Genomic DNA, 25,881 nt, shown 5'->3' with positions numbered 1-25,881 from the left:
GTTATCGCAGGAACGGTATGTGAATCGGATTCTGGACAGATTCAACATGAAGACGGCTAAACCAGTTAGTACACCGTTGGCAAATCACTTCAAACTCAGCAAAAGAAGTTGTCCCACAAGTCAAGAAGAAAAAGAAGCTATGGCGGGTATTCCATACTCCTCAGTAGTCGGGAGTTTGATGTATGCCATGGTTTGTACGAGGCCGGATATAGCTCATGCGGTCGGAGTTGTTAGCAGGTATCTTTCCAATCCTGGAAAAGAGCATTGGGAAGCAGTGAAGTGGATCTTGAGATATCTGAAAGGTAGTTCTAATATGTGCTTGAGCTTTGGAATACCTAACCCAGTTCTTGAAGGATACACAGATGCAGATATGGCAGGTGACCTGGATAGTAGAAAATCTACTTCAGGACTTGTGTTTACCTTTGCAGGGGGAGTTATATCTTGGCAATCCAAATTGCAGAAATGTGTGGCCTTGTCAACTACTGAAGCTGAGTATGTTGCCATGACTGAAGCAGGAAAGGAAATGCTTTGGTTGAAGAGGTTTCTTCAACAACTGGGAATTGAGCAGAAAAGGTACGTTATCCATTGTGATAGTCAAAGCGCATTGGATTTAAGTAAGAATGCGATGTATCACTCTCGTACGAAGCACATTGATATCAGATATCATTGGCTGCGTCAGGCAGTGGAAGAACAAGAATTCAAGCTAGATAAGATTCATACGGATAAAAATCCTGCTGATATGATGACGAAAGTTGTTGCACGAGAAAAACATCAACAGTGTGCCAAGCTGATTGGCATAGATCGCATGTGAAGATTCCAAGAGTGCACCTTTGTGCTGGAGGGGGAGAATTGTGAGGTCCAGCACATTTTCAATTTCGGTGCCCCCTTTTTTGACTTCATAAACAATTAATAATATTTTATTAAATGAATAGTAACTTTATTTGGCTATAAATAGCCGTGAAATGAAATTGAAGGAAGCACAAGCAGCAACACACACAAGATTTCATCAAGCATTGTGAGTGTTTGTGAGAGAAAAAAAAATAGAGTATTGAGTAAATCCTAAGAGTGTGAGAAAAATACACTGGGGTGGGTATCATCTCTATTTCTTCTTGGTATTACAAAATTTGTAATATTTGAATAGGAGTGGGTCTCACTGTGTACACTATATTTTACACCTCTTGTGTGATAGAGTGTTGAAAGGATATTGTAAATATCCTGAGATATAGTGGAATATTTTTCGGAGTTTGTCCCGTGGTTTTTCCTCCACATTGGAGGTTTTTCCACGTTAAATAGTGGTGTTCTTTATCTGCTTATTTTATTCAGTTAAAAATAATTCTTAGTATGCTCTGTGGTTGCAGTTTAGTCTGATCTTCCACATCAGAAAAGAATTATTTTTGTTATCCTTCCGTGGCTGATTGTTGGATTGCTGGAGAAGTGTGTATTTGTATTAGTGTTGTAACTGGAAAGATTCTGGCTAAGGAAAGACCTGGTATTTAAGTGATCCGTTGTGATCCACCTCTCTTTCCTGGGAAGTATTTCAGTGCACACTTTACAAGTTACACCGCTGCGCTGCTAGATCTATTTATTAGGTCTGAATTATTGCTCGCCAGTTTACGTCAGAATTTTAATTTACACGTCCAAGTTATTCCGCATTTGAGCTCAACAAGAAAAGCATATGATAAAATAAGTGGTGATATAGAAAAATTGAGAGAAAAATGTTGTTTAAATGATATAACTCATTCTTAAATCACAATCTTTATATTTTGATGCTAGAATTATCTGATTTTATCTTAATTGATACCAGAAACATTGTAAGTCTTCCCGATATGATTTAACTAGATTATTGGAGCTTGCTTTAAAATATTGTTGTACTCTATTTTTTTTTCAACTTAGGACTAGAATGCACATTTTTGTTGCCTGAGTTTATGTAAATTTATAATCTTTGAGAGCATGTTTAATTAAGGTGAGAGAACAAAACTATTAAGGAACCATTGATGCAAACTAGGTGAAAATAACACACAAAAGGACTAAAGGTTATTTCTTTTTTCCTTGTCATTTTGCCAGCGTGTTTCTTCGCTATAAAGGCATGGCGTGCACAAAAAGGTGGAGCAGCAGCTATACTTATTGCAGATGACATTAAAGAACCATTGATCTCTATGTACACTCCTGACCAAGCGTATGGATCTCCAGATGATGATTATTTGCAAGACATTAGTATTCCTTCTGCCCTTATTAGCAAATCCTTGGGGGATAGCATCAAGAAAGCTCTCTCTATTGGGGAGATGGTTAACATAAGTCTTAGATTTTGTATTCCTTCACCCCTTATGAACAAAGGTAGTTATGTATTTTGATAGTTGGAATGTTGTTTGGCAAACATTTTAATATTTGGACTCAGATTTCAAATGAATGAAGTGTTCTGTTTTATACTTTTCTCAGTTGTGTAGTTTCGTTGCTTGCAACAAGGATGTGCTTACCGAGATAAATATTTCTTTATTGAGATCTATATGCTTGGAAAAATAGTAAATTTGGAGAGGCCCAAGCATCCTTTATTTGCCAACTATGTATCATTCATTCTTGTATGTTGAAGGACATATATGCAGAAGTGTCAGATACGTTACTATTTAAAAACTTTCATGGCATAACAATTGAAAATTATATTAGTAATTTATGTATTTTTAAATAAGTGATACATGGATGCTGGATCCATATAAAAAAATGTTTTAACATCTCATTTTTTTTCGTACTTAAGTGACTACTTTATTAATGATTGTGAGTGAAGGAGAATCAATTGAATGGTAATGATTGTGAGCTTTTGCCTCTAACATCACAATTGTACTGTATCAGGATTATAGTTGTAGAAAAGAAGCTTCTTACGTTAAAATATAATACATGACCAGGTCATGTAACATCCTACTCATGTATTATAGAGTGTACTAGCTTCAGGAGGAATCACAATATATAATCATTAACAAATTTTAACTTTTTTTAGGCACGTTTCATTGCTATGCTCCAAAATGTGTAATTCGATCCGATTAGTACCGAGGTTCTCACCCACAAGAAAGTAATAGGGGCTTGATGGATTCTATAACGGATCCATTGTAATAGGATTTACTGGTATTAAAAGACTTCACCAGAAGAATCAAATGAAGTTGTTTCCTCCATGAAAGTTAACTAAGAAAGCTTGTACGAGATGGACAGAGCTTGAGAAATGAGAATTGTAGAGATGGAGAAATAGGAAGAACGGTAGAAATAGTTTTTCCATTTTCATAAACTTATGAGATCTATCTTTTTAGTAAAGTTAGACTACACAAATTACAATTATAATAAGCTTTCTGAAAATTGCTTTGGTCTAGTGGTGGAACTATAGTCCCTATCTAAAAATTGAATATAATTTGGTTTTCTACTTAACGATCACTGGTTATAAACAAAGAAATATGAGAACGAAGATAATTATGTAAATAAACAATATAGCTAGATAATTCATAGTTATCGTACCCCTGGTTGTAGCACACTCTTGAATAATATTTGAGCAAGGTTTTCAAGGTCTTTCAATGGAAAATAGGGAATACAAATCAATACTCACTCGCTCACACCTTCACTGCATAAACACGTTCTCTAGCAAAAAATGGCATTTACAATATGGAATACATGACTTAGTTCGTAAAGATAGTCTCACATTAATTTTATACCATACTTAAAAATCTAGTTGGTTGTCATCCATGCTAAAAATACACACGTCAATAATCCTGTACAAAAAGATAAAAATTACTCAATCATCAAATGATTTGCTAAGATGAAAAAGTAAAGACAAGGTAAGGAGAGTTTAAAACTACCAAGGAACTTGTGAAATCTATTTTTTCCTTTAGTTAAATGTTTGTATAGAAAATAGTAAAATAACATATATTTTTATTATTTTCATACAAATATTAAAAAAGAAACTTTCTTGTTCTTTCAAAATAGTTTAGTTGATTAAGCTGCAATACATAATTAAATTGTATTTGTTCATGTTCGTTCTTTGGAAGTGTATTCCATCCCTTTTCATTCTCTTATCCATTGTTCCCTCTCCCTTATAAATCCTACCACGAGTCTCTTCTAATACCAAAAAACAAATTTCTAATATAATTATTTTTTGAAAAAAAAAACCAAAAATTTTATAATTATTTATAAAAAAAAAAACAAATGTCAAAGTAGAGAATCTTTGGCATAACTCTAGCTGAAATAACCAAACAATAAAATAGCCAAGTACCTGCAAATATTTTCACCCTCGAATTCATAGGCCTTGCTCCTGACGAGACTCCAACTGTAAAATTTGTAGAAAGAATCACTTATAACATTGACATACAAATATCAAAGCCAATAACACAATTTTTTTTTGGTGACACCATGGAATTAATTAATTAGCCCAAAGCTTTTATAAACTCACAAACCTGAATCACAATTGGAGGTTGAATTGAAGTCCCCACACATACACACTTGTCTAATCCCATCAGAACCATACCCACACGACCCACCAGTTGCCTCACACGCTCCACAAAACTCATCATTCCCTTGCACCGAATACCTCACACGGATCCCATAGGACCATCCACCAGGCCCATCAACCTTCAATGGAGCCACATTGTAAGCACTACTATACCCTTCACACTCAAGCTTAGTGAGATTAATGCCCTTAATAGCCTCATAAGGCACAGCACAACACTCCGGTGGGCCCGACCCAAAAAACGATGAGCCCAATCGTTTGTGGCCCATCATTTCCCAGGCCGGGCACCCATAATACTCCTCGCAGCCCATGCCCGAAACGTTCCGACAGGGCAAGTGCTTCCCGGGGAAACCTTGGAACAAAGGTGAACGAGGAGAACATGCTATGAGCATGAAAACGTTGTCCGTTGCTGGGTTCATGTAAGGTGCTCTCCACGGTTCCACAGCGAAGCCGTTGCCTTTGGTTCCGAGGACGAGCTTGTCACATGTTGACATGTGAGGCTCGTGAAGAGTGAGAGCTTGATAAGCATAGTCTATTTCTAGAACCCTGTAGGATCCTGAGCTTATGTGGAACATGAGAACGTCGTTCATGCAAAACAAGAGGTCACGAAAGCCAGGGTGTCCGCACCCGTATTGGAGAGCAAATGGGTAATCTATAGTTATGTTACCGCAATATGAACGGCATGTGTTGGGGTGGCTCCAACTCAACGGGATGAAATATGTTGAGAGAATAAGATACAGTGTGGGGAACAATGGGGGCATTGTTGTGAAGGAAGTGGGAGAGAGTGCAATGATACTTTGCTTGGTGAGTTGATGATTATGGGGATGGCTTTAATCTTTATTTACATGTGGTGTTGTTGAGGAATCTAGATGAATTGTGTGTGGGTTTTCGTTCACTTTATGGCGGGGCCGGGATTATGTATTGTTGTTTTTATTTTAATGGGCATTTTTATAGCTTTTGAAATTCTGTTTGGCTTTGGTTTGCTTTTTTGGGTTGGTGAATAGGTTGCTTTAAAATGGAATATGTATAAATAGATTAGAATTCATGAATGTTTAAGCTCTCGAGTCTTGAATATCAAATAGAGCATTATACACAGATTGTGCGGGATTGACGACTATGCCGAGCCATGCATCTACTAATTGACTTCCAACTTCGTTTTGTCACACTAATGACTGAAGGAAAGTAGGAAACTCACTTCCACTTACGTGTTCACTTGCCTTCAAGGATTCCATCGTTTCACCCAATATTTACGTTGGGTTTGGGGTGCAGGCAAATAGCAAAGTATAAATTCAATTACCTATCTTTTTAGACTTGAAATTGAAGATTTGGGTTCGGTGACTTATCTTTTTTTATGACTTTATTATTTTTAAGCAATTGAAAATAAAAATATTATGAACTATGATTATTACACTTATATTTTTTTATGTAATGAAGAGTGTCCTTTCAAATAAAAATTGATGGCACTTTATATTTTTTTTTTGTTGATAATTATAAAAATCTTTTTTGAAAACATTTATATCTATCTAACTACTTTTTGCATTAAATTTGCTGGAGTGTATTTTGATTGAGTGTAGGCATGACTACCTACTAAATTTATTTTTTTATTTGCTTCATAAATAAACTAACAAGATTTTATTTTATTTTGTCGACTTAAAAATAGTTAATTCACCCTTTTCCAAATTTCAATGTCACAATTTTTTATAGAAATATTTATATAAACATGATGCATTTATGTAAAATATATTAAGCTAATTACATTGTTAATTATTGTAACTAAATTTTAATTAATTGCAAGGTTTTTCTTAGTTAATATTATTATTATCCTAATATACTCAACTGCAGTAGATTTTTTCAAGTATTTTTCTTCTTTTAATGGTCAGAAAGGGAGTAAATTTAAATAAAATTTTAAATATATTAACATTTTTTTTATATATTAGACAAATATTTTAGAATTTAAATAATATTTAATAATATAAATAAATAAATAAAAAATTATTACAATCAATTAAGTCTGTAATATTTGTTACATATATTTATGACACTTTTAAATGAAAATTTTAATAAATGTTAACAAATTGAAATGAATTAAAAAAATTATAAGTATTTATACGAGTAGATAAACTAAAAAAAAATACATAAATTTGTTTCGAGACACTTTTAATTTGTCGAATTTTTGTTAAGTTTGCATCGCAAATAATTTTTGGAAAAGGAGAATTTCAAATGCTAATACCTTTATATATTTCTTTGGTAACATAAAATTAATTAATTTTAAACATAAAAGAGTGTAAATATTTTTTTTATGAAAAGCTAAAATCAAAATATTGTTTGAGAAAGGAGAAAAAAAATTAGTGCAACATCATTACACCAACACAGTCTCAGTCTCGGCAACTAACTCTCAGTCTCAGAAGTGCTAAAGTAGATTCCCCGGCGGTGCAATCGTTCTTTTCCACCGCTTTACGCACTGAATCAGTTTAGTTGGAGATCGATTTTCTTTCGTCGAATATCTTCTCGGCAACCAAACAGCTTATACGAATTCGTTTCCATTCCGTGGATTCTGCTGCTCCTCCAACCATGGAAGTCCCTGACAACTCTGAAACCACCGTTCCAAATGTAAAAAATCCCTCATTTATTGCTTCAGCTCTTTATTTTTGTTTTACCTAAGAAGCTGGTTTCAATTGTTTGGTGAATGGATAGCAATATGTTAGGGATTTGAAGAGTGAACCCTAGAATTGTTTGTTTATCTATCTGGTAGTGCAACTTATTAATTTGATAGCTGCAATGACTTGTTTCATTTAGCACTCAAATAGTGGTTGACAAGAACAGAGTTTTTATCGAAGTATTTGTATAAAATGATGATCTAGCCTGTTTGTTTACTTATTACGGTTATAATCAATAAAATAGCGATAAATGTTAGAATACCTTATTTGATAGCATGCCATTATCAGCCAATAGAACTAAAGAAAATATGTAAAGAAAAAAAAAAAACAACACAATTGTTATCTTCTGCATTTCCGTTTTCTAGGTCTCACATTAGTCCTTAGATGTGTTGTGGTGTATTATAAGACTCATTCAAAAAAAGAAAAAAATTAGGTTTCTGTTATGATTTATGAATATGGATTGATGCCAAAGAGATATACATATTTCAGGAGGTGAGTCATGAGTTTCTCGACCGAGGTTCAAAATATATCACATCACTTTTATAATTCTGTAGGTTTGATGCAAAAGATTCTCAATTCTCAAACTGTTTGAAAATATAAATTATGGAATGCTGGTTATCTAACTGTATCTACATATTGAGTTTTAAATAAAAGAGTTTGTCAGTGTATTAACAGAAATCTGTACATTTCATAATTCATAACACGTTGAATGTTCATCTGATCAACCTTGAATTTATCTAAGATTCTAATGAGAAAACTTTTTCTGCCTTCCTTCAAAGTCCGTTTTCCTTCTGGATTTCTGAAATGGTTGCTATCAAATGTGTGCTGGACCTCACCGTGCAGAATTCTTTAACTTCATTTCTGTTCTCATACTTTCATTAATCAGGATTCTCCAAGACCAGCTGGAACTGTTAACTGGGGCACAGCAACTGTCATTGCAGTATTTGCAGGCATGTTATATGGTGGTAGCAAGGAGGCAGCTGCTTCTGTTGTAAGTTTATGATTGAAAAGATGCCCCGTAGCTCTGCATATCAATCTCAAAGTGTATTATATTCAACACTGAAAAGGTCATTAAAAGTAAAGCAAAGAGTAAAGGTGTAACATCCCAATTTCCTTAATTAGAGGTTATGGTATGTTAGGACTTATTGCTAACTTGAAAGGAATTATTAAGAACTCTAAGTGGCAATTTTAAAATCCAAGTTAAAGAGAATATTAGGAATACTGAATATGCAATAAGAATCCTAAGAAAATTGAAAGTTAATAGTCATAAACTTTATATAAAATAGGAATTAGACTCAAACCAATTAAGACAATAAGACCTAAATTAGGGAAGCTTGTACAAGGCATAGTAGTCAATCTCCAGTAGCGGCATGGAGTGGCTGATCTCAAAAATGCTATAACGGGATAGTGGATAGCTGGATGATCACTATTTTGAACACAATCAAAACAAAGAAAATAGATCAAAGAGTGGTCAGTCACCGGAAAAAGCTTCAATGCAAATGTTCTTGCCAGAAAATGTCTCACTGTCTTCGGAAAACATTTACATTTCATCGGAAATAACTTGAGTTTTACCGGAAATGAAAAAAGACAATTAGAAAATGTCTCTACTCACATTAGAAATAAGTTGGATTTCATTGAAGATGAAGAATATGACTAGAACTTGGCCGGAAATGGTGACTTGCACCAGAAAGTGACGCCAAAGGTAGAGGACAAAGCAAGAGAATGAGAGATGAAGGACAAAAAGCAAGAGAATAACAGATGGAGGTAGGGTTTGATTTTGACTTATGAAGATAGAGAAGTATAGAGCATTGCAATATAAAAGGAGGGGGAGGGGGACCCTTTTTCCCTATTTGACATAGCTGCCGTGATGACCGTGATTTTTTTCCCTTTCATGGCCACGAATTGTGGCGCAACAGTTGCTACACTAAACTGCAACCCAATGGCCCCAAAATCGCCTAAGGGAGCCACTCTGCTCCTCTGTTATCATGCCCACTATTGCTTATTGTGGTACAAGTTATGACCAATTAAGCAACTTAGGAAATTGCTTAGTCACAGATGAGATTTAGGTGACATGAAGAAAGGTTTAAGATAAGGTAAGAAGCTTATTTGAAAAGGGATCCTAATTACAATCAAGCAACTTCAACAAAGCAAAATTTAGTTGAATTGAGGTATAAGCTTAGGCAATGACACCATAGTTTAAGAATCAATTAAACTTATTTTAGGAGACAATTTTCAAACCAAACCAAGGGAGAATTGGTGCAGCCATAATGACCATAAAATACTTAGAAAAGTTCAATTCAATGGGATTTAGGTGCAGCCCAAAAAATGACATGTAACCTTAGGTAAAAATCAATTAAATTAAGGCTTATGTGCAACCAAATAATAGGTGAATTGGGAACCCAAAAGCCATGGCAAGCCAGGCCAATAATAGAACCCATTAAACATAGAAAAAGACCAAGAGAAGTGGCCCAAAACTGTGATCAAAGACCCTTAAATTTTCAGGACAAAGTGACGTGAACAAGGCTACAAATTCCTGTCACCTACATGCCTAAGTTAATGAAAAATTGAGCTAAGGAATAAAGCCAAATTAGGACACCTTTACACGTCCAAAATCAAGCAAATCTTAGCCAAAGTATAGCCTTAAATGAAAGGAATACCAATTGGATTAAGAAGTCAATAAGAAAAGAGCCTTATTCCACATAATAGTTAAGTAATTAAGGAGAAATCTTGACTTGGGTCAACTCCTTATCTTTTCATAAATGAAGGGGGAAATTAAAGTACATGAGAGTTGAAAACAAAGTTAAATGTCAATTCTTAGTAAAGCTTGTCAAAATAAGCCCTTTAAAGCTTAAACTTATAAATTTCTTTATCAAATTTATTGTATAAGCTCTTATGTGATAAAAGCTTATTAAACAAGCACTTAATTAAGATGTTTACTTAAATGTACTGTTAATTTTGTGGTTTCCAAGGATTAGTATTCCTTGTTAAAGTTCTTGGGTCCTGGGTAGAAGAAGAATGTACATTTAAGCGGAAGATTCGTGACCTACCCATTACAGAATGAATGAGAAACCATTAAAGTTAAATTATACTGAAACATAATATTTTATATCTTCTATCCTATAATAGAAACAAAGATAAGTAACAGAAACTTTTTGCTTAATGCTTATTCTTTGATGAGAATTTTCTAGAATAGTAACATACCCATTAGGTGAACACCATGAGGATATCAAATTGCCCTATTCCATCTTCAATGATTTTGTTCTAAATCCTTGTGTAGGAATTTAAAACCCTAAATTAAAGAAAACAAAAATTGTTGATTTTGCATGTTGAAAAACCAGTAAATCACAAACCCTTACATTGTATATGGTTATTGCTTTTACTGTATTGTCCTTTTTCTGATACCCCCTCCTCCCCCAAGGTTTGAAGCAACTCTTTTTCTTAGAAAGGGGTAACAAAGTCAGCACTCAGCACATTTTTAAAAAATTCTCTCTCCTGTCATATGTCGTAGAACTTCTAAATTCTAATTATTCATGTAATCTAGTGTGTAAGTTTTAATTTTTTATGCTGCATGTGTGAACTTCACCTTTGACTTGTGATGCTTTACTCTGTATTGCTGTTTAGCTGAGGAGAGTTATAATGGATGCAACTCAGACACTATCATTATTTTGAAATATCTTTCTGGAACAGACTGAACAAATACGAATTATTCAGACTCTCTTAAATGATAGAAATCCTGAAGTCTGTTAATGATATCAAAATATGTTGAATTTTACACAAGTGCAATAAAAATCTATCTCACGCCGACACAAACATTTGTTTGTAATTTTTTTTTTCCTTTTGCTGATTATAACATCCTTTTTCTTGCCAACCATGTTACCATATGCATTGGTTGTCTATATTTTCCCAAATAACTATGCAATCATACGGAATATCACATTTTTTGTAGAGCAAGGATGCAGAAGTAATGTTGAAACTTGGGAGCACAGAAGATAAACGTGAGCAATATCGATTGATGAGAGATGCAATGGAGAAACGATTCATTCGAGTTACACGGGGCTCAATAGTTGGAGGGGTACGCCTTGGAATGTTCACTGCTGCATTTTATGGCATACAAAATCTTCTTGCAGAGAAGCGGGGTGTTGTTGATGTTTATAATGTTGTTGGAGCTGGATCAGCCACTGCTTCAGCTTTTGGTTTAATCAGTAAGAAATCATATATTGACAGTACACTCTCTATTGTTCCCTGGGCTGGATTGATGAAAACAGTTGACTATTGTGCTGATATACTGTTTTCCCTCTTATATTAGTGCCGGGATCTCTCCTTTGGCGAGCAAGGAATATGGCGCTGGGGTCAGTTCTGGGAGCAGCATTTTGCTTTCCTCTTGGTAACGTTATTATTTCTTGAGTATTCCTGCTAGTGAGTAAAAGGAGAGGATTCAAATGCACCATTCAATTGTTTGAATAATTTACCTTGCATATCTGCATTATGGACATATGGTTGTATACTGAAATTTTGTTTCCCTTAATTGTTTGCAGGTTGGATCCATTTGAAGCTAGTAGAAATGGCTAATGAAGAGAACCCAGCTGCACATCAGCATTCAGATCAGAGAGAGGTAAAGAGTGGTGTTGGTGCTGCAATTCAGAGGCTTGAAGAAAATTTAAGAAAATGAAAGCTATTGTTAGGTGTTATACCTCTCACGGCCAGCATGCCTCGTCATTTTTATTTTCTCATAGAAGTGGGTAATCCTGCATTGGAGAACAGGGCAAGCACTCGAATGGCATTCGTGCCCTCTTTATTGGAAAAAGTGCTAATTCAATAATTTAGTTGACCATGTTACTCAGGTTTTTCATGTGAGATTATTGGGCTGTCTGTTGATGCTTTCATCAGTCTAGGTCGTTAAAAAGTAGTATGCATATTCTTGAAGTGCTTATGTCTTTGGATTTCATTTATTCTAGCAGCTCGCAGAGCCAAAATAATAAAAACAAAAATATTTTAGTGGCGGCAGTATGATTGAACTTGAGGAGACAGTTTCTAAGCCAGGAATGGTGGGAAATCTGAAATAAATGGAAGGCCAGATTGGGCTACCTGCCCACTTTACCTGCTATGCACTTCATAGGAATGAAAGGAAATGGAGAACGTTGCAGAGTGATGCTGCATCCTGTTCTTTAGATGGCTGCCTAGGTGAAAGTTGCATGCTTCAGATCCATGCTAGGCTTATTGCTCTGTAAGACATCACTTATACATGTTTATCACCTTAGAATTGTATTCCAGTTTTGGAAATGTAATCATTCGCTCCTAAATTCGAATGCCTCTTTACTGGTGCTCCTGTAGTAAACCTAGGGGTAACAAATTTAAGTGGATTTTGTTTTGTTCATTTCTTTTTCGCACACATTTGCCAATAATTACAGAAAATTGAAAATCTGTTACTACAATATATTTTGTGATTTATTAAGTCCTATAAGGTCTAGTAGTTACATCTGAATCCTCATTTAGTAATTTGAAGGCAAGTATTTTAAATCCATTTTGCAATTTTTTGTAATCACATATTGTTGAGGCGGTTATTTGCGCTACAAACAAATTGAAGTTTTTTTTTTTTTTTTAAAAGCAATATAATCATTTTTTGTCAACAACGTATTTAATATGAGCTTATGTTGGCAAGGAGGTCACCAAAAAACACTAACCGAACTTAAATGTATTAACTTACCTTTACAATATAAACAATGAACTATTAAAAAGTAATTAAAATTTTCAAGAGCTTACAAACTTGCAAGGTATAAAAACTTATTTAAAATTCTTTAATAGAACTTACGCATTAATTTAATAAGAAAAAACAGGTCAAACCCAACCAGAACAGTATCTTGCATATCAGGAATCAATAAACCAGGATTTACTGGCTTAAAAAATTCTTGCGAGTGAAAATATCAAAAAAGTAAAATTTTACAACGAGTTTCTTATTTCACATTCATTTGGAGATTCTAAAATGCAACAACCATCTATCATCAGTTATGTACAGACTGCAAACTAATACAACAGATCAACTGTTAAAAAAAGGAGCAAACTCACACAAATCAACTTATACAGCAGTGCCATAACATAAGACTATTGAGAGAATCAGATTTACCAGCTTCATAAAGTTTTACAAGTGGAAGCATCAAAGCAAAATTTTCCAAAATTTTCCTTATTTTCTCAAAGGTTCAACCATCAGTCATTAGCGATATACAGACCAATACAACATAGCTATGAATAAAATTAAATAATACAAAATATAGCACAAAATAAATACCACAGCTATAAACTAGTAAAATAAATAGCAGTAAAAGCAACAAAACAGTAAACTTCCGACCAACGTTTTGATATTAACCAAGAATTCGAGGAACAATGACGATAGCCAACTATAAAGAGCATTCAAGTTACTCTCATCTGCCACTGCTACACGTATGAATACCATCGCTCATTTATCATGGTTGACTCCAAAATATTTTCCTCCATGTCTACTTTACGTTTTGCCACGGGTTCCCCTTGACCTTAATGGTGTTAGTTTTGCAGCTTCTGTATTAATCCTATGAAATATTGCATTGTCTTTAGCCTGCAAAGATCCAGCGAGATTCAAGGTGAGAAGCTACCCTGTCATCTTTTGGAAAAAATCTCCAAACTAAATCTGGCTAGCCTCAATCCACAGTTAGCAGCCACCTCACCACAATGTGTGGTCATCATATCTAAAGACTAAGATACAAGGTAATGTACCCAGACAACGGTAGAGTCTATATCCAGGGACAACTGTCTCGCTAAAACATTTTTCTCAGCCGGGCTTAATTTTGGAAGTGACTGAGACTGCAATCAACAACCGGTTGAATCTACTCATCTAAAGGGCACTATGTCTACCTAAAATTTCAATATTATGCAGGATTTGTTGGAAGCTATGATGGAGAGAGCAAAAAAAACTTCATTCATAAGAGATGTGTATCCTACTCCTACCAACACTTTATAAAGGCAGGGAAGCAAAAAAAAAAAGGTAAATATCTAAATATAGCTAACTCCTGAGATAGCAGGGTAACATTTCAGAATTCATAACAGAACAGCCATTGCAATAGTTACAGTTTTATTTTCTTTCCACAATGTGGTTACTAACAAAAAATTTACTTTTGTTGCACATTCAAAAATATAAGCCAGGTTAATGTAACATTTGTTATACCTAGTAAGAAAAGATATATAAATAATTAGTCAAATTACCATTAACTTGGCTATGAAATGCCCCTTCTCGTGCCTTCTTTTCTGTCCTTTTTACTGCCTCAGCTGTAACCATAAGAGTTTGTTAATTAATAATGAAAAGCATTCTCATGTCTGGTACAAAAGAAAATGCTGGAAAGCTTTCCTCCTAGAACAGTCATATACATATGGTATGCAACTTTGCGAAAAGACAGGTATGGAAATATTAAACCCCATTATCTTTATGTTGTTATATGCGAGTTACCAGCAAGATACTTTTATAGCATAACCAATGATACCTTTAAAGTTTCTTTTCTTATTAGCTCTCCTTCTTTTCCTTTCTGCCTTAGTAAGCTCTACTTCTTCCTTAATATCACCCTTGCCATCAAATACCTCCTCTGGAGCCAGCATAGCAGCATCTGAAATAGCCACCGGTGCAATCTACCCATGGAAGACATAGTACATAGTAAGTAACAAATAAATGGAAGAGGCAAGAGGCAAAAACAAAAATTTGATAAGATAATAGCTCTTTACTTCTTCCATTGCCAGAGCAGGTACATTAGTTTGAATAGACATGTCTTCTATAACCTGTCGAGTTCAATTCAAGGCCAATAATCAGACACAAATTTCAGGTGTCATGCATAGTGTCTATCAAGAGATATCAAGAGCGTTGATGTCATACAGGTTTTGGAGCAAAGTTAAAATGAGAAAGGGCATCTAGCTTCAGACAGAGTCTCTTAAACAGCATGCTTGCCTGATCACAAGTACAAGACACGAGATTCAATGTATAATGAAATATATAAAAAGATGGTTACACAGCCTGATCAAGAGACACTGAGCCAGTGTTGCATCATACCTGAGAAAATTAAGATCATAACAAATAATAAAGAGATTACATAGTAATATAAACAGAAACAAAGTAAAGCAATCAAAATTTGCACCTCATTCTTTTGTTCATCTTTGAATGACATTGGTGCAGAACTGGGGTCTATCTTCTGAACATATTCTTGCTGTAAACAATTAAAATACAATCTTTGAGGCAAATCACAAGTAAAGGACAAAATATACAACACCTTGAGAATTAGTAATAGGATTTCCACTGCTGCAGTACATTAGGAAAAAAATACGGACCTCATAAATTTCTGCAAGACCCTGCTTGCTTTTATTCTCATCCTGTATTTATCATGGAAATGATTTTGTACAAGTTAGTTACATACAAATATAGCTAGACAAGAAGTTGAACATAAAAATCTATTTATCAGTAAAACAAGACTTACCAACTCTTTAACTTCTCGAGGTACTTTAGATGGTAATTTAGGAATCCTTTGAACATCATTAAAATGCCCCTATAATAAACATAAATGCAAATTAGAAACAACATATAGTATTTGTGTGTACATGCATGCAAGTCTCATGTATTACTTAGTAGGAACTTACTAATCAACTTAACACAACATTTTACAGAAGTTGTACATGCTGCCATCTATATATCAGCTTCCACCCTTGTGTAAATAAAATGCTGAATTATAGTAGAAGTTAGTTCAGCATATTAATTTACCTCAATAATCCTTTTCTTGATTACATCCTCAATTGAAGCTGTAACCTCCTCAGTGATTACAGGAGCAGGCCTTACATTATGCTCAAAGTCCAGATCAACCTCCAATGCACTATTCTTCGGTCTCTTTGCAGCAGTTACCTGTTATAAAATCAACAATCAATAATCTAAGAACAGATTAGCAAAAAGGGCCTACAAATGAAACCCACAGAATAAACCAGGATAAGAAAAATATGGGACTGTTGAATTACCTCACCCTGCATAGTCCAAGTTTTTGGCTCTATGTTAGCTTTCTCCATCTGCTCTATCTTGGATTGAATTTTTTCTAGTTGCTTTTCATAGGCAGAAGCACTCCCTTTCTCCTACATACATGTGTAAAAAAGTCAAATAAGAAATTTTTAATTTTAAAATAAATCTTTATATATAGAGAGAGAGACAGACAGACAGACAGAAAGAGAGAGAGACCTGTTTGTCAAATTCCATGTCATCATCACCAGAATCTTCAGATTCCTGAAGTAACTGAGCTTTTCTTTTTGAGCCTTTTCCCTTTTTACCTCCAAAGAAGTCTTCATACCTGACAGCAACAGTGAGAAAATGAACAGCATACAAATGTAAAGAAAAACATCTAACTTAGTATGAAATTACAAAGGGTAATATAACTAAAAAGCAATACCCAGCCAATTGCATAGCATGTGACTGGTGAGAACTGAGAACGATTAAAGGAAGGATATATAAGCAAATACACCACAACAAACAAACCATGGAATAAATAATATTATATATAATAAAATAGAACTAAAAATACTGTAAAGCCTAAGGAAAGAAGGAAAGAGTCCACTCAGCCAAATACAATAGGCGAGATGAAATTATAGAGAATCCAAACTAAAGGAATAATAATAATAGAACAAAAGAACTAAAAAACTCTTTAGCAGCTAGAAAATTTAAATGCAAATGGCATAAAATTAGGTTTTTCCTTCAGTTTCTTCAAGCAGCAAATGGTTTCTCACTGAGTTTTCATTGCTCTTAATTTATTTTTCAAAACTCTTACGCTATTATCCATCTGATTAACTCTTCCTAATGGGGCTTCTCTTTGTCTTCTTCTCACATGGCCAAATTAGGCATGATTCTACCACCTTTTTCCCCAACAGTTGCTGCTCCTACATTCTCTCTAGTATATAATTATGTTATCTAGTCTAGTATGTCTATTCCAACATTTTTATCTCAGCAGCTGCAACTAAGGACAGACATACATTGTAGGCCCTAGAGGCATATGTCCCCTCACTCACACAACTTTTTTAAAATGTTATATATTATTCTTATATATCCCACTCCCACATTTATTTTGTTTTTCCCAACTTCTTGCTTAATATAATTATGATAAAGGTCAAATTTTTTTGATGTTGCAGTAACATATGATTTAATGATAAAAACATTAGATTACATTAATCATGAATCCAAATTAAACTTTCTCCCTTATAGTATGGCATTTTTAAAGTAACATTTTACAAATATTTACTTGGGTCAGCATTATCTCAGTCATCTTGCTCCCACTACAGATATTTCCTAGTCTGTCGTTCACACAAACTTACCTCATGTCATGCTTGTGTGACACTTTACAATCCAGCATTTAATACCATAAAGCATAGCTGGTCTTATGACTATGCAGTCAAATTTTATCTTGATAACACCTTTCCATCACAAATAAAACCTAAACTCGCTTAATGTATATTTTTTTATAGTCAACTGAAGACCAAATGAGCGGAGATTGTTCACAAATTTTGTAGGTGGCAACCCCTCTCCTTCCCCTCCCATCCTTGAAAATAATATCAAAAGGAAAAGAGAAATAAGAGACTGCATATCATGTTGCCATGTGACAAGCATCAATGTTAAACCTTAAAATCACAATTCTATATGCACCACCATATGCCAAAACCTTCTGGTTGTAATGCAGTGATATTGCTATTCACACATCACCACATAAAGTGTTATCTAAGACCAAGAATAAGACATACGCATGATATCTAGAGATTTGAGAAACATAGATCATTAAACTGAAGTGAAGCAATTTAAAGCTGTTATTTGTTCATGTCATTGACCTAAATTGAAACTATAGATTAGTGATATGAACAATAACTTAAGTTGCAAGCTTAAAATGATGATTTTTTTTTTTCGGTTCTCTTGTGGGAGGGAAAGAATAAACACCTTGCATTTCCGATGACATCTGCTTCTTCATCTTCATCATCATTGTCACCAATCCCAAAACCACCAGCCTAGATAAATATAATTAGAACGAGTCAGAGACTCAGAAACCAATTAATTAATAATTAACAATCAAATGAACCAAACAACAACTGAGAAGCAATGAACCTTATCAACACAGATTTTGACACAATCAGAAGGAATAAGAAACATCGAAAAAGGCTACAAGTATCTAGATAAATAAATAAAGTAACACAAACAAAGCCCAATTTAACCCTACAATATGTAATGCTAGTTGAGCTTTAGCTGCAGTGTAAGATATTCTAATCCTATGGTTGCCATTACAATAGGAATGCGTTGCCACAATACCAAAAAGGGCAATCAAAACCAAAGTAAGCAAAGAGCACCCTCACCTCATCACTTTCCTCGTCATCATTGTCAGTGTCTTCATCATCGTCATCTTCCTCCTTACCTGCCTCTTCATTCTCCAAATTCTCTTCCTCCTTCTCCAAGTACTTAGCCAATTCATCTATTTTCAAGAATTTATCCTCGATGCCAGCACCTTCATCATTCTCCTCCTCTCTCTCTTCACTCTCCTCATCTTCATCCTCCATCTTTTCATCATCTTCTTCGTCTCCTTCTCCTTTGTCCTCTTTTTCTACCCTTTCTTCATCTTCATCTTCGTCTACTTCATCCAACTCCTCATCAAAACCGTCGCTCTCATCGTCCCACTCGGCTCGATTCTTTTCATCTTCCTTGTTCCCAACCTCCGAAGGAACCTTCAGCTGAGAAATCGCTTCGGGATTTTTTGCTAGCTTCTTCAACCGGCGGCGAAGGGTTGATAACAGTGGCTGCGATTGGAGGTCGATTTGCTGCCATATCTGCTCGGCGTCGAAGCCTTCGACGAGGAGTTGGTCCAACGGCGATTTGGGGGCGAAGGGTCTGAGGGAAGAGAACAAGTACTGCGATGCAATGCGAGCAGTTTCAGACAGCGACGGGTTCGGGGCGAGCCATGACGGTGGATCCGTGGCTTTCAGGCGCCGTAGGGCTTCGACGCCTGCGTCGCTCGCTTTCGCCATGGCTGGGTGCTCTATGACTGTCCTTTCAGGGATGAATGGGTTTAGGGTTTTAGTCCAGAGAAAATTTAGCGAGGACTAAGACCATGTGCCTAAAAATAAAAAAATAAACTTTGTATAATTATTTTTCACTTAAACTATGCAATTAAGTAGAATCCATGTTTATATTTATCTAAAATAAAAGTTGTTTCGCTCTTATTATTGCATGGTATTTTTCGTCTATTTTGTAAAATTATTCTTTATATTTTTATTGTCTATTATCATTTTTCTCATTTTTAAATTTTTAACCTTTGGATTTTATTTTTTTATAATTACTTTTCAAATTCTTTTTTATATAAAAACCAACATTTAAAAGCATATCATTTTTTAATAAATTATGTAAAAAATAAATTTTTTACATATGTTGATCTTAAGTAAAAAAAGTATATAATGAATATTTATTATCATGATAAGTTGTATTATTTTAATCTATTTTTAAAGTTATAATGAAAAATATTTCATTAATATTTTCTTTTTATACTGTGGTGATGATATATTTTTATTTTATTTAAAATAACAATATTAGCACAGAGAGTGTCAAAAATTTATGTGTATACGACAACAAATTAAATATAAATTTTCGGTAATACATGTTAGTTTTTTTAAAAAAAATAATAATGTTTAAATTATTTACCTATGAAGTAATTATTTGTTTAATAAAACAACAAAAATATACTGAAATAAATAGATTGCAAATTAAAATTCTAATATCATTATTTAAATTTTAAAAAATGCATTTTTATGTATGAACATTCGCGTGGTTGATAAAGTAAAGTTAGACTATTTTTATGGCAGCGACTAAACACATAAAATACTACTATTGAAAGAAAAACTTGTTTTGTCTTTTATTATCATAAATTTTTATACGTATATCAATATTTATTTCAATTTTTTAGAATTTCGATAATCACTTTATATATTAATGATTTCAAAAGTTGTTTTATATATAAAACAGTATGTATGTCAAAAATGTATGTAACGTGTCAGTTAAAAAAGTAAATCAAGCCTAAGAAATTTAGAGCGTTCACAAGTTGTAAACTTCACATTTTGAACAAAGATTACTCAAATTAGAAGACTAATTATTATTTGAACCAATTGAAAGTAACAATGTGACTAAAAATTGTCCACAAGTCACATTTTGTACATATTAAGAGATATATCATATTAAATTACAAAATTAAATAAATCTGATAAAGTACTTTTTTCTTCCTCCCTTCTACATGTCGTGAGGTAACCTTATTAAAATTCAAAATAATCGCCCATTAGAAATAATTATGCATATTTTTTACGACAATGGATGATCCTAGAATCAGCAATTGCAAGCATCAACAGAAAGCTATAAACATGAAAAGATGTTTCTTTTGTTTTCATCTGTAGTCCTTGGGGACATCATTTCCAATAGTAGCCTTTCTCTAACCTTATCAAAATAATGGCTAAATAGAAATACATGTGCATATATCCTAATTAATACAAGACCATACTCCAAGAATCAGTGAACCAATGCACTCTGACTCAGATTAGTTCTTACTTCTTAGAATTCACAGTCAATTACATGTCATCTTTTGAGAGGTGCCAACACAAAGTAACGGCCAAAATTCTCTTAGCTCGTTCAACCATTAATTTTCCCAAAAACGAAAATAAAAAAGTTATACACATAGCTATATATTTGCTCACCAAGTCACCTCAATATATGAAATCAAACTTGTCAATATATATATTACTATTTTCTTCCTCCTCTTCCCTTCCCTTTTTCTACGAGAAAATCGATGCTCGTTTAGTTCTCAGCCGAAGTCATCTGAGACTTTGGTACGAGTCAGGATACCGTGTGGATAACACGGTGTGTTTCAGCTTCATTATCAAAGCGAATATGCCATAGCACGGAATATGCAGTAATGCCATCGAAAAGTAACTGAAAATCAATACAAAGCAGACAAAAATTGTCAGCAAAATGTCCTAATCCTATCAAATGTTTATCTGAATCAGATTCTCTTAGAAAAATGAATAAAATGAGAAGGAATAATTATTATTTGGGTTGGAAGAAAAAAATAAAAAACCTAAGAGAAAATAATGGCATAGAAAAGAAAAATAACTTATACCATAGTGGAGCATACTGGGATGACAAATCAAGAAATGGATATGGCCACCTGTTTTTCCAATACAAGAAGCATATATTAGTCAATGATATATGCATAATATGTTTTCATAGTGTTTCAGTGAAATAACCAAATGAGAATTATAACCAGAGTTTAACTATGGCATGAACAATCCACTGGAAAATCACGTATATGACTGTCCACATGCAGAAGTATCCTATTCGAAACCAAGGGAATCTCTGAAGAGGATAAGAAAAAGGGTAAGAATTCCAATATGGAATTATGCACATGCAATGGAAATGGACTATAAAATGGAATCGAATCTAGAAACTCACCAGGCAATTTAAAGCTGTGTCGCCTAGCAGGAAAACAGCATTGATGGTATGCATACTGATGATAAGCTGCGATATATAACAATTTGATCTATTATTTAGTTCTGAAATCTCCCTTTTCCTTGGAAAAAGCATGAACTAATGTAGACAACTATCTATGCTTAGGTTATAAAAGAAAGTTAACAAATCTATTGAGTCATAAATGAGACTTACCAAATTTATGTTGTAATCTTTGATGGTTAGAAATGGAACAATTATGAACCAAAACACACAATCTGTGAGCATTACAGAACCTGCATTCATCTGTTTACAAGTGAAGAAACAAAAATCAATGATGTGGCCAATGGCAAGACTTAGCTACCCGCAACTTTTTAGAATCATAGAACCAAGATTAGGGAAAATAATTAAATTATTATTTATTATTTTTTTACGATACATAGGAACAGAAGAATGCCATCTCATTTGTCATTATCATGACGTTAGGTTGAAAATGTTGATGTAGGGTGAAAAAGATGATGATATACCAAAAGTTGAGCTCACACTGATTTAACTTATATTTGAAGAATATAGAGAAAGAAATCATCCTTGTAGTTCAACCAGTGATCTATCCCAAGTTACCTGAAATATGATTTGAAAGATATAACCCCAAGTGCCTGCAGGTTGACGTACTTGTGGAGCTCCCAAGCTTTTCTCATGGCTGGATGATGGATTAGCACTCTGGGGGAGTGTAGGACTATCATCAATTCCCTGCTCTGCATCTCCATCCACATTCTCAACCTTATCACCACTGGCCTTTTTATGATGTTGGTAACATCCATGCATGGAGAGCAAGGATCCCAGCTACACAATCAAGCACACAATGTCAAGTGTGTAGCAGATATTACTCACTCGATTATAGATATATGAGTAATGTAACTAACAAAAAATTATATATTAGGCCCTTTAGCAGTACTTACCCCAAAATAAATGGTGATTGAAGTAAAGGTCCACCTGTTTCAAAACAATAAAGCAAAAGGGAAAAAATCAATACTCAAATGATGAGAACATAAATCAACACTACTAAAGAGGTGAAATGGGCTTCTTGCTATAAATGGTATCAGCCTTAATTTGGGATTAATTAATTCTATTTGAAGTTTAATATGCTTTAAAATTTATGTTGCTGCACTCAGACGTCTGTTCTCATGTTGCATACCATCAATGCAGCATGATTATAACAGAATTATAAGCACACATAATCTAATAAAATGTGCATTTATCTATATCAACAGCATCCAATTTTGATATGAAGAAATTGAAAATGAAAAAACTTACTGAGTGTAAAAGTAGAAAATGCTTCCCCCATCCGCATTAGCCGTGACTATGAGAAGCACCAAAAGAACAATAAATGCAAAAACTCTAAACCCCAGAAGCCATATAGGGTGAATTCCTTTCAAGCAAGGCCTCCAAGTTTCATCCTCATACAAAGTTGGTGATGTTTCTTTCTGGCTTCCCTTGTTATCATTTCTTGCTTGCTTCCATGAATCTTCATACTTCCATATAAGCAATGAAGAAAAGAAAGCTGAAACAAGGACCCAAATAACACAAAGCACAACCCTCCAGTTTAGCCAGTAACTATGTGTGGTTGTATCCGCAGTCATTATGGGCTGCCAAGTGCCTCTGGAAGAGCCTGTTACAAATCTCATGATGTTACTTCAGATTATTTTTCAGATTTTCTCACTGTGAAATAATAATGTGCGTGGAAATGGTGTTATGTTTCCCCCTCCCAATTTTATAACTTGGAAGATAACAAAAGAATGAGGAAAATGTAAGCAAGCAAATGCTTTTGAAGAATGGAAAAATACAATGTTTCTTAATGTTCTTCCTTAGAAGTCCAGACCCCAGAAGAAAAGGTTGAAACTTTGGAGTGGGTCTAATCGAATTCACTATTTTATACTCAAGAGAAGCTCTAGACTAAACAATATAGAAGTGAAGCCCCGGAATGGGGGAGAACCATTCTATTTCTATGTGATCAATGAGAAAGTACACATGGGTTTCTCATGCATTTCAAAATAGGAACAGTTGCAAAAATTTTGGGCCAGGGAGGACCAAAAAGTTGAATTCTTGACCCATTTTGACCACGTTAGTTAATAGTTTAATTATCAGATAGCGTAGAGATTCCAAACTCTGGGTGAATTCTTGCACAGAAAGATAAAACCGACAAATTTAATTGTATGTTAATCGGTCTATAAAGAAAAAAGAGGCAGCTAAGTACTGTAAGTAAAGAAAAGGTTGAATTGAAACTTGCAAGGGAAAGCAAAACAATGTGGAGTTGCGAGAATAAGAGATGCTTTGCTTCTTTGCTTTTGTATATAGAAAAATATTAAAGGTTGTAGACTAGAGATAGAGAGAGAGTGTGTGTGAGAATGGAAAGAAAAGGATGGTAAGCTTTGAGCACAAGCTTCTTCTCTCGCTTTTATTGTTATCCAACGAAAATCTGGTTGCAGCCTTGATCTTCATATTCCCATGCAAATTTTTAATTAAGTCCCTACCCAAAGGAGTTGCATGTTTCTGTGAACCTTTCTTGGGTTAACAATCTTATTATATTTATTTTTTTAATGACAGAGAAAAAGACAGGGAAAAGGGACCAGGAACAGGGCACAATTGTATTTGGATTTTGTATTGGAATGCTTGGAGTGAAGATGCTTCATGCATTCCAAGAATGGTTTTGCCTCGCAATAGTCATATGACTTGCTGAAAAAGAAATAAAGTGCTAACTACCAGAGAAGGGGATGACAGGGCCAAAAAATAAAAAGACGGATAAAAGGAAAATTGATGCTTAAGGAGACGGTGCATTTGAAGGGTATGGAACATAGGTAGGGTCTAGGTCTGTATGATATGTTGGATATCTTGAGTATTTTAAAAGTTTTAGAATAAAATAATCCACCTTAATTAAACAAACTTATTTTATTTTTTTTATTTAAAATTTTTATGAAATAAGGTTTTGATTAGGTCTAATTTATTTTTATGAGATATTTTTATCTAAAACTTTCAATTATAAAAATTATGTTCATTTCCTAGAAAATTGTAGAGGATCGCTTTTTATTACAACATGATTAGATCAAATGGAGAATGTGTATTAAGGAGATTGTTGATATATTATTAGGGACATATTTGCAATCATCAAGGTTTGTTACGAATGATACAAAACAATGCAACGATGAGGGGTTATTTGGGGAATGAACAAGGTTGTTATGCAAGTAGAGAGAGCAGCCATCGTGGGATGGTTAACAGTTAAAGCACAGACACTTAATGGGCCCCACCACTGGGACCACCTTCACTTGTACTTGGCCGCGGTGGCCATAATCCCATGTGACAGCTGGAGGATGGTATTTTGGTAATTCAACGTTTTGTTTTCAAGTGCCAAACACACTTCTCCTATCGAATTCAAAATAAAAATAAAAATATCATTGAAAAATAGTTTCGTCTCGTGTGCGTTGTAAAAGAAAAAAAAAATGCATTTTAATATGTTCTACTGTATTCCATTTTAATATTATTTTATTATTGTTTTAGAACAATCTATACTTAATTTTAAAACTTAAAATACCATCAAAACAAAAGTAGAGAGGAAAATAATGCATTTTAAAATTAAATAAAGGGGAAATAACTTACGGCTTATTATTCAATTTTTTTAAGCTTTAAAAAATCATTTTGTGAATTAATTTTATATAAATATTTCTGACTTTTTTTGTAAAGAAAAACTTGTTTGATACTCCAATTTATATAAATTTGTTTATTGTAGTACAACGTTTATAAGGTCTTTAAAATGAGGTTGAGTTATTTTATTAAACATATATATATATATATATGAGAAATAAAAAATTTAAAACATGAAAATTAAAATTTATTTAAATTGTATATTCATCAATTTTTATATTTATTTAACTATCAATATTTGAAGATAATTATTCATAACATGTTAATTAAAAGTATAAACAAATAAAATAATTTGCGAAATACAATTACTGTTTAAATTGAAATTTATATGAGTAATACAATATAAAAGATAATGCAGTGAGATCAAAAAAGAAAACTAATCTTAGCCTTTACATATGATGAATAAGATATAAATTTGTTAATAGCACTTTTATGACAAAAATAAAAATTACTTAAACTTTTTTTATAACAAAAGTTTATAAATTATATCATAATTTGTTATGTTAAAAGATGATATCCACTCATTGCAAGATAATCAATGGTAAAAAGAA

General features: G+C 33.7%; 4 protein-coding genes across 6 annotated transcripts; 1 reads left to right on the top strand and 3 right to left on the bottom strand.

Annotated features, from left to right (window-relative positions):
- Positions 1–3,702: 3,702 nt before the first annotated feature.
- LOC113874839 lies at positions 3,703–5,241 on the bottom strand. Its single transcript, XM_027513053.1, has 3 exons — positions 4,428–5,241; positions 4,247–4,300; positions 3,703–3,746 (listed from the first exon to the last, which is right to left on the bottom strand). Exons 1-3 carry the CDS (start codon positions 5,239–5,241, stop codon positions 3,703–3,705), a joined length of 912 nt encoding a protein of 303 aa, XP_027368854.1.
- A 1,542-nt stretch (positions 5,242–6,783) lies between these two features.
- On the top strand, positions 6,784–12,564 carry LOC113847755. The gene is made up of 5 exons (XM_027477021.1): positions 6,784–7,090; positions 8,024–8,128; positions 11,084–11,339; positions 11,444–11,521; positions 11,673–12,564. The coding sequence occupies exons 1-5, from the start codon at positions 7,052–7,054 to the stop codon at positions 11,804–11,806; spliced, it is 612 nt and encodes a 203-aa protein (XP_027332822.1). The 5' UTR covers positions 6,784–7,051; the 3' UTR covers positions 11,807–12,564.
- Positions 12,565–13,204: 640 nt separating this feature from the next.
- Positions 13,205–19,273, bottom strand: LOC113846291 (U3 small nucleolar ribonucleoprotein protein MPP10). 3 transcript variants are annotated; one of them, XM_027474377.1, is made up of 13 exons: positions 18,511–19,273; positions 18,101–18,168; positions 16,364–16,472; positions 16,150–16,260; positions 15,902–16,039; positions 15,621–15,689; positions 15,475–15,516; positions 15,285–15,353; positions 15,026–15,097; positions 14,878–14,931; positions 14,643–14,784; positions 14,368–14,430; positions 13,205–13,723 (listed from the first exon to the last, which is right to left on the bottom strand). In XM_027474377.1, exons 1-13 carry the CDS (start codon positions 19,174–19,176, stop codon positions 13,719–13,721), a joined length of 1,608 nt encoding a protein of 535 aa, XP_027330178.1. In that variant the 5' UTR covers positions 19,177–19,273; the 3' UTR covers positions 13,205–13,718. The 3 variants fall into 3 exon arrangements, with proteins under 3 accessions (XP_027330178.1, XP_027330177.1, XP_027330176.1); XM_027474376.1 differs by having other exon boundaries at positions 13,205–13,374; positions 18,511–19,248; XM_027474375.1 differs by lacking the exon at positions 13,205–13,723 and having other exon boundaries at positions 14,234–14,430; positions 18,511–19,248.
- Positions 19,274–21,003: 1,730 nt separating this feature from the next.
- On the bottom strand, positions 21,004–23,319 carry LOC113846292. The gene is made up of 8 exons (XM_027474378.1): positions 22,949–23,319; positions 22,594–22,627; positions 22,256–22,477; positions 21,851–21,940; positions 21,641–21,706; positions 21,453–21,544; positions 21,303–21,356; positions 21,004–21,121 (listed from the first exon to the last, which is right to left on the bottom strand). Exons 1-8 carry the CDS (start codon positions 23,317–23,319, stop codon positions 21,004–21,006), a joined length of 1,047 nt encoding a protein of 348 aa, XP_027330179.1.
- Between the last annotated feature and the right edge of the window lie 2,562 nt (positions 23,320–25,881).

The sequence above is a fragment of the Abrus precatorius genome, unplaced genomic scaffold (assembly GCF_003935025.1).
Source record: "Abrus precatorius isolate BTA unplaced genomic scaffold, Abrus_2018 Scaffold8, whole genome shotgun sequence".
NCBI lineage: Eukaryota > Viridiplantae > Streptophyta > Magnoliopsida > Fabales > Fabaceae > Abrus > Abrus precatorius.
Note: the sequence above shows the minus strand (reverse complement) of the source record. Positions and strands in the feature narration are given on the sequence as shown.